Raw genomic sequence first — 9,876 nt, 5'->3', positions numbered from 1 at the left:
GTCATTTAACAGATTTCACATACTACAAAATGTGATGCATGAAATGGTTTTAAATCTTAAAAACACATTGTTATCAATTGTTTTACCTTTGAACTGTATATTAAAATGACATCAAGTCATTGTTAATTTTTGTTCAAAACCCATAAGATGTCTTACAAAACCATTTTACATTCTTGAACTAATGCATGTACACTTATATTCTTATATATGTATTGATGTTATAGTTTACAACTTTCATTTAGTTTTTCACACTCTTGACTAGTAAGAGTGTATAAACCTGCTTGAACAACCAATTACCTTCCAGTAAATTATCATAGGGATAATTTGGAGAGATCAAACATAATTGCTATTACAAGGAATTCAGACAAGAGTCAGTTCATGCATGAGTCCATACCAGTACATTACCTGATACATGAGTACATATACATTTGATTACATGATACATGAGTATGTTTACATATACTTACATGATACATGAACACGTTTACATGAACACATTACATGAGTGCCTTTACGCAGATACACTTAACTGTGTACATTAACATGGATACTTGTATCTCGAATTGCGAGGATGATTTATTAGTACCTTCTGTGTAAATCTTCCTGCATATCCCCAATACCTCGGGATATCTAGACAGGACCCTATCCCTAGTACCTCGGGATACCTAGATGGGCCTCTATCCCCAGTACCTCGGGATATACGTACGGGACTAACCATTCCGGAACCCATATGTTAGCAACAGTGGGTGATGAACATCTACGGATGCCTACGATTATTACTTATACTAGGAGTACCTTTACAGGGACTAACCAGTCCTCCGCCCTGCTGCTGCTACAGAGGACAAGTGGACAATCTTTGGATGTTCATTAGCTTATATATGTTATGTTAGCCCTAGTACCTCGGGATAACAGTTACATTCGTCGTGTTAGCCCTAGTACCTCGGGATAACACTTACAGTAGTACATTTTCCTGTTTACTTTAATTTGTGATACTTTCACATAAATGATGAGTTAGACTAAGTACTTAAGTACTAAACAGCCAAAGGAAAAACTATCATTTTACTTACAAAACATTCGGGTCTTGGTAGAAGACTACATCTCAAACTGATAGAAAATAAGGGATTTTCTAGGGTTTTTCATACCTACATCAACATTTTCACTTAAAGGTTTACATGACTTCTAAAACAGATTTTAGCAAGCAAGGCAATCACACTTATATACTTAGGAATTCGCCAGCTTTAAAGCTGATACTCGCTTTCAAAATAACTTGTATTCTCAGGTCATCAGTAGACAGGTACGGAGGCCAGGTTTTGAGAAGACGGAGCAGAAAAGTCTCGTCTTTTATTTTTATTGTATATTTTTGGTGTCTTACTACAATGAAAGAACACACATGTATTAAAACTTTACTTATAATGCAATGGATGATGTTGTTGCTTGTTTATTATATTACACTGTTGTGATACTGTACATGACGTCCTCCACCCCTGAACGTTTCCGCTGTTCGTGGTTTTGGGGTGTGACAGATTGGTATCAGAGCTAGGTTTATAGTGAATATAGTATGTCAACCCATAAAAGATATACTCACTATAAATACATGGGGATTAAAACACTCTGTCTAAGAGTTATACTTATAAATAATAATATATTTAAGTAAGTATACGTGCCTGCATGCATACTAAAATCAGTGTCACAATGACAAGAACAAAAGTATTATGATTGTTGAATATCACAAGTAAGCCTGGGGATATATGGTCAGTATTGGGAATGGCATAGCCTGATCAATTATGCTGGTCCGAGGAGTGATTAGCATATGCCCAAGAATGTTTGTGATGTGGCAACAAGTCTAAGAACTTACCAGCACAACAATAAAGAAATATCATAGGGGTATTTGGTCTTACTGTAATTATCTTAGTCAGTTCATCTATTTAGCTATTTCTTATAATCCCTTTTCTCGCGTAGATTAAAATGGCTGGATTTCACCACGGCGATCCGTACTTCCCAAACCAAGGTAATGCTGGTTGGCTAGAGGCAGAACCAGAAGATGATCACCCAATCCCTTTGGATGATCACCATGCTGAGGGTTTTTCCGATAGTTCTGACTCGAAGCCAGAAGTCAACAACCTACCCCCAGCTGCTCAAAACCCAAACCTGAACCCCCGTCCTGTGTTTCAAGGAGCCACACCCTTGTGGGCCATTAACTTGACTGAATGGAGTCAGGAACAAGGTCAGTCCATTCCTTACAATAGAGAACGAAGTTTCTACAATCTCATTGAAGGAGGTTCTGCTGATAGAGTCCTACCAATCATGCTACGTAGGATTTCTCGGAACACGATCATGGCTCAGGCGACTATCAATCAAGTTTTGGAAGTTGATGCCAATCTGGTGTTAACACTGTCCACATTCGCCAACAAGAGTCTGCTCATGAAAGGACTCTGTTCCGCAATGCAAATCTGCAGAGGGAACTTGCTGAAGCCCGAGCTGAAGTTAGAGAACTTCGAGCTCAACAAGCAAGTTCGGACAGGCGTATAAGGGACATTGAACGTCTACTGTCGGGATCGAGGACTCATGCAAGTAGCTCTCGTCGCCGATAGAATCTCGTCGACTCATCTTTTGGATATAACCTAGTTTATGTAAAACTTTGGTCTAATTTTCCTATCTGTATAAATCCTAGACCTGTTAGGTCTTGATATAGTCTTGATTCTGTCAAAATTTTCCATCTTGGTTGATGTAAGGCCTACTTCTAGGCCATTTTCCTGAACTTGTTACATCTGTAATTCCAGTATTATTGACAGATATCTAATCTAATGGAAATTATTATCTAAATGTTGTTATCTTCATGTAATAATTCTATTCATTCTGTTGTTGGACTATGGGGAGTTAGTCCATGTGACACATTCATTAATCATTTATTCTTATCCATGTCGTAATCCTTTAAACGTACAGTTAAAGATGCCGCCACGCAGAAGTACAAGGCGTAACCCAAACAACGAAACACTGATACCACCACCTCCACCACCGCTTGTACCTGTTCAACCACCTAATCCTTTCGATGCAAACATGTTCCAGGCAGCTTTCACAACAGCAGTTGCAGCTGCTATGTCAGCGATCAACGCTCCTGTCCCTAGTGGATCGGGAACATGTGCACCTCCCTCGAACCACGGCGAAAGCCATGGACACCCTCGGGAATGCACCTACAAGGACTTCACTAACGCCAAACCCCGCAGCTTCAATGGAACTGGGGGTGTTATGGTGCTGAGACAATGGATTGAAAAGATGGAATCCGTCTTTGAAATCTGTGCTTGCCAGGAGAGCAACAAGGTCAAATTTGCCGCTTGTACCTTCTCTGACAGAGCACTAACATGGTGGAATAGCCATGTTAACTATCTAACTTTGGTGGTGGCATATTCCATCGGCTGGGAAAAGTTGAAAGACATGCTGATGAAAGAATACTGCCCTCGAGGTGAAATACAAAAACTCGAGCAAGAATTATGGGGTCTGCAAATGGTTGGATCCGACATCACTACCTACACAAATAGGTTCTGTGATTTGGCAAACTTATGCCCTGATATGGTTGCTCTCCAGAGCAAAAAGATCGAGAGATATATCTGGGGACTGTCGCCCCAGATCCAGTCAAGTGTGATTGCTTCCAGGCCTATTACCTTTGATAGCGCCAAGCAATTGGCGCAATCTCTCATCGATCACCGGAAACCTCAGAACACAACAATACCTACACCCGTACCACAAAAGTCCAACCCTGACTACAACAAGAAGGGGTGGAAAAAGAGGAAAAGAGGGGCTTCGCAAGGATCCTCCAATAAACAACAACTTGTGCTGATCAATGCTGCCACAGTGACTCCTGTTGTCCCTATGAACCCCTTACCAGCAAAAACTTATGCTGGAACTCTTCCGAAGTGCAACAAATGCAGCTTCCACCACCACGGACCTTGCAAGGAGATGTTCTGATCTAATTTCAACAGGAAGGGGCACACCATCCATTACTGCAAGGCTCCAACAGCTCAAGCCGCCCTGGTCCGAAACGCCGGTATGGGCCAAACTTGCTATGGTTGTGGCGAGGTGGGACACTACAAGAGGAACTGCCCTAAAGCAGGAATGGCTAGAGGGGTAGGAAGAGTTATGGCCTTAGGCCACGAGGAAGCAGTAGCTGATCCTACGATAGTTACTGGTACGTTCATCCTCGATAACTCATATGCTTGCATACTTTTCGATAGTGGAGCCGAGAAAAGTTTTGTAAGTCACAAATTTGCACACCTGCTTAAACAAAAACCATGTGCATTAGATAATTCATTCACGGTAGAAATGACTAACGGGAAAACAGAGAGTACAAACTGCATATACGTAGGTTGTACCTTAACTTTAGATGGCCATACTTTCAAGATAGATCTCATGCCAGTCACAATTAAATGTTTCGACATTATCATCGGTATGGATTGGTTGAGTCTTCTTCGCGCCGACATCTTGTGCTTTGAAAAAGCAGTTCATCTTAAGCTTCCTAACAACAAAACCTTAATTATCTACGACGACAAACCTAGTACGAGCCTTCGTATCATTTTGTGCATTCAAGCCCAGAAGTGCTTGCAAAAGGAATATCATGCATTCCTAGCACACGTCGTCGATAACAGTCAATAACTGAAGGACATCCAGAAAATCCCAGAAGTACGCGACTTTCCCGACATATTCCCAGAAGAACTTCCTGGTTTACCACTACAGCACCAAGTCGAGTTCAGAATCGACTTAGTGCTAGGAGCTACCCCAGTAGCCAAATCTCTTTATCGTCTGGCACCGGTTGAGATGCAGGAACTTTCCAGTCAACTTAACGAACTTCTCAAGAAGGGATTCATTCGACCAAGTTTCTCACCATGGGGAGCACTGGTCTTGTTCATCAAGAATAAAGATGGATCGTTTCGCATGTGTATCGACTATAGAGAACTCAACAAACTTACCATTAAAAATCGTTATCCTTTGCCCCGCATTGACGATTTGTTTGATCAACTTCAAGGAGCCAACTACTTCTCGAAGATAGATCTACGATCCGAATATCACCAGTTACGAGGGTTAGAGGAGGATGTTCCCAAGACAGCCTTCCAAACTCGTTATGGGCACTACAAGTTTGTAGTGATGCCGTTCGGATTAACTAACGCGCCCGCAATAGTCATGGATCTGATGAATAGGGTGTGTTGCCCTTACTTGGAAAAGTCCTTCATCGTCTTCATCGATGACATACTCATCTACTCTCGAAGTAAGGAAGAACATAGTCAACACCTCCGTAAAATCTTAGAAACATTGCGATCGAAGAAGCTCTACGCGAAGTTCTAAAAGTGCGAATTTTGGATTCGGCGAGTCGAATTTTTGGGCCATGTAGTTAGTGAAGAGGGAATACACGTGGACCTCTCCAAGATCAAAGCCATTGAGAACTGGTCAACACCAAAGACACCTACCGAAATTCGTCAATTTCTAGGTCTAGCTGGCTACTATCGCAGGTTCATTCAGAACTTCTCCAGCATAGCGAAACCTCTTACAACCCTGACCCAGAAAGGCGTGGCCTTTGACTGGAAAGAGAAACAGGAAAGAGCGTTCCAAACGCTCAAACGAGCCTTGTGCACCGCCCCGATACTATCCCTCCCCGAAGGGATAGAAGACTTCATTGTCTATTGCGATGCATCCAATCAAGGACTCGGATGTGTTTTGATCTATGCTATCGATTGCGCGCTATAGCGGTGCTATAGCGCCGCTATAGCATTTCGCGATAATCACTAACCGCTATTTTCAACTTATCGTTTTCAAATCGTTGTACCGCAATTTGCGCTGCAATTCACCGCAATTAACCGCTATTCTAATGTATTCTAATGACCGAGATAGCGCCGCTATGGCCGCTTTTTTATTTTCTTGCATATTTCAATTATTTCTAATACATATGGCCCATTTGATTCATTTGTCAACAAAAAAAACACTTCTTAATGAGCCCGCTACTTTGAAAAGCCCAATGAAAAACCTAATTAGAATTATTCTAAAAACATGATCGTGAGTTCGTGACTTGAAGACGGCTTGACCGCTTGAGCAATTGAGCTCTGACGAAGACGAAGAAGTACGAAGCGACTTGCGCATTGCGACTGCGAGGCTGCTTCTTCCGAGTTTGGCCTTCACTACCCTTCAATCGACTTCCTCACCTCCACACACAGTCCACAACATCGACTCCGACAGTCCGACTCCCTTCCCCTTAATCGGCTTGCAAGTTCCAAGTTTCCAACAGCATCAGGTATGTAAATTTTCCCTTTAATGCTTTCTTTTCTAGATAGTAAAGACTAGAGAGTAGAGATATGTAATTTCCTTTAATTCTTCTGAGTTCCAACAGCATCAGCATTAGCATCGACCCACTTGAATTATTGTATATCATTTCAATGGAACATGTATGGGCAAAAGCTCCACTGCCCATTTATGTTTGTCAATTTTTCCTTTAATGCTTTATTTTCTAGATAGTAAAGAGTAGAGACATACACACTGTAATTTCATTTATTTTTGTCAATTTGTGTACTCATGTTGATGTAATCTGTTAAGATTTAGAAAATAGGAACATCAAACATTAAGTAGTTATTCTGTTAATGAATAATAATGAGTAATAACATGTGATTGTGATTTGTGAAACAGGTTTAATCAATTGTGAATTGACCAATATGGATGCTAATTCTTCACATGCTTTTGTGAATCCGCCCACCACCACCACTCCTACTACTAATACGAGATCAGATGCCAATGCAACTAGTGTAAGTGCAAATAAAGATATGGCATGGGAATGGGGAGTTCAAAAGGATCCATTAAAAAAACAAAATATTTGGTGCACCTTGTGTAACAAGAGAGTATGTGGAGGGATCACAAGGTTAAAAGAACACCTCACTCATACAGGAGGAAATGTAGCTGCTTGCCCTAATGTGACTACGGAGATCACTAAGAAAGTGCTTGAATCAATGAAAGAAAAAGATAAGAAAAAAAAGGAAAGACAAAGAACAATGGAAATACTTAGATCAACAAGTTCTATAGACCTTTCTGAAAATGATGATGAGCAAGACGATACCCCACAACCACAAGTTACAAAAAGAAAGTTTGTAAGTTCTAGTAATGTACGAGGCCTATTGATGATGTTTATATGCCGGACCATGGAAAAGGAAAACAAACTACATTGGATAAGAATAATCCAATTAAAGAGAAGTTGAAGAAGGTAGCTTGGAAAAAGATTGCAGTTTGGGCTTATTCGGTAGGCTTACCTTTCAATGTCGTATGTGATGAAGGTTTCCAAGATGTGATCAATGCCATTGGAGAATATGGAAGAGGTAATCAATTTTGTTACCTTTCTTATTTGATTAATGTTAAGTTGTTAACATTTTTATATTTACTAGTTTTGTTAATTATATAAATGTTAGGCACGCCGGCTCCAATTTATCATAATATGCAGGTGACATTGTTAAAGGACGTGTTAGAAGATACCCACAAGTTTGTGGATTCGTTCTGACCACAATTGAAGAAATTTGGATGTAGCATTATGTCTGATTTTTGGACAGATGGCAAGCATATATCTTTGATCAGTTTTTTAGTCAATTGTCCTACTGGTACAGTTTTTCTAAAGTCGATTGATGCATCAGAGCATATACATAATGCTGAATATGTTGTGAAGAAGGTAAATGAGGTGATAGCAGAAGTTGGAGAGGAAAACGTTGTGCAGGTAATATTTGTTTCTAATTAGTTATTAGTTATTAGTTTTTTTAAATTTTTTTTTATCCATTTTATTAATTATGTTCTTTTTATTTCTTATAGTTTATTACAGACAACGGTTCAAACTACAAAGCTGCAGGAAATATTTTCGAAGAACAACATCCAAGATTATTTTGGACTCCATGTGCAGCACATTGTGTGAATCTCATTGTACAAGATATTGGGAAGAAAGAAGCAACAATCGCGACCGCTTTGAATGAAGCAAGAGCTATTGTGGTTTATATTTATAACCATGGAAGGATTCTCAATATGATGAAAAAGTTGACAAAGAATAGAGAGTTGCACAGGTCTTGTGTAACTAGATTTGCTACCCAATTTTACACCTTACAGAGTGTCCATGAGAATCAACACCATGTCCAAGTTTTGTTTGTATCTGAGCAATGGAGAAAAAGTGACTTTGCAAAGAAAGCTCCTGGAAAGAAAGTTGAGAAGATAGTATCAAAGCAATCTTTTTGGGATGGTGTATATTTAGCTTGCCAAATATATGCTCCATTAGTGGATATTGTTCGTTTGGTTGACACAGAAGAAAGACCGTGCATGGGGTACATATATGATGCGATGAGTTGAGCACAAGATCAAATAAGCAAAAATCTAAATGATGGGAATAATGACAAAAAAAGACTAGTAGGTAGAATTTTGTCTATCATTCAAACAAGATGTAATGACCAACTTCTTCATCCCTTACATGCAGGTATAAATCTTTTACTTATTAGTTATTAATTTAATTTAAAATAGTATGCAATTATTTGGTTTTAACGTTTTAGTGAATGACTTAATGTACAACTGGGTGTTTCCTTAATCCTACAATTTTTCATGGAGATAAGTCAAAGGAATATGAGGCCAATAAACAGGTTATGACTGGACTTTATGTTGCTATTGACTGTCTTGTTCCCGATGAAGATGAAAATGATACTTTGAGACAAGAATTGAATCTCTACATTGATTTAAGTGGACAATTTGGATCCCCAGCTGCTAAAAGGAGTATGACAAAAGTTGCATTGTGTAAGTATAAAAATTATAATGTAACCAAAAGTTTTTATTTCTTAATTTTTATTAACTTAGGAACTTTTTTGTTGTAAAATGTAGATATATGGTGGCGTTCTTATGGGATAGATACACCTATCTTACGAAAGTTTGCTATCACGGTTCTTAGTCAAACTTGTAGTGCTTCACCTTGTGAACGAAATTGGAGTACATTTGACAATGTAAGTTTTTTTACTTATTTTTAACGAGTATTTTTATAATTATAATTTATAAATGATATTAGCTAGATTGGAACTTCTAACATATTAACTAAAATATTTTAATTCTTTTGTTGCAGCTACATTCTAAGAAAAGAAATTGTCTTTTGCAACAAAAACTAAATGAACTTGTATTCATCCAATACAACACAAGGTTGCAAAAGTGCTTCATGTCTTTACAAAACAAATCATTGGATCCTATTTTGCTACGAGATGTTGAGGAGAATGATGATTGGACAATACCAACGGAAGATGAGCTTCAAGACTTTGTGGATGGCGGTGATGACCTTCTTTGGTCAGATGTGCAAGAAGCAATGGGAGCGAATGTAGATGCTCAACCAGATATTAGGAGCAAACGAGAGCGTTATAGAGACGATGATGGTGATGATATTACAGATGTGGGGAACGATCTTGATGAAGAAGTGAATGCTTTGCATGATGTTGACTCGGATGCCGAACCCGTGCCATGCGATTAAACTATATTTGACACTTTGACAATTGACACTACGTAGTTTCTATATTACTATATTAGAATTTTGAATATTATGTTATGTTTTTCTATGAATTTTTAGGTTTTATGATATTAATTCTATATAGACTTTTTAGATTTTATGATATTAATTCTAAATATAATATAAAAATATTAAATTATATGTAATATTAAAAAAACCGGTATAGCACCGCTATACCACTGCGAAAACCGCGATTTCAAATAACGGTCTGTGACCGCTATCGAAATTTTGACCACGATAACTGCATAGGTTCTGATGCAGCGAGGTAAAGTCATCGTCTATGCCTCGAGATAGCTGAAGACACATGAAGTTAACTACACAACCCACGATCTTGAACTAGG

General features: G+C 38.8%; 1 protein-coding gene across 1 annotated transcript; it reads left to right on the top strand.

Annotated features, from left to right (window-relative positions):
* Positions 1–6,689: 6,689 nt before the first annotated feature.
* On the top strand, positions 6,690–8,349 carry LOC111891853 (uncharacterized). The gene is made up of 5 exons (XM_023887913.1): positions 6,690–7,118; positions 7,223–7,343; positions 7,434–7,503; positions 7,597–7,732; positions 7,825–8,349. The coding sequence occupies exons 1-5, from the start codon at positions 6,690–6,692 to the stop codon at positions 8,347–8,349; spliced, it is 1,281 nt and encodes a 426-aa protein (XP_023743681.1).
* Positions 8,350–9,876: the final 1,527 nt, after the last annotated feature.

Source organism: Lactuca sativa, chromosome 1, assembly GCF_002870075.4.
Source record: "Lactuca sativa cultivar Salinas chromosome 1, Lsat_Salinas_v11, whole genome shotgun sequence".
Taxonomy (NCBI): Eukaryota; Viridiplantae; Streptophyta; class Magnoliopsida; order Asterales; family Asteraceae; genus Lactuca; species Lactuca sativa.
Note: the sequence above shows the minus strand (reverse complement) of the source record. Positions and strands in the feature narration are given on the sequence as shown.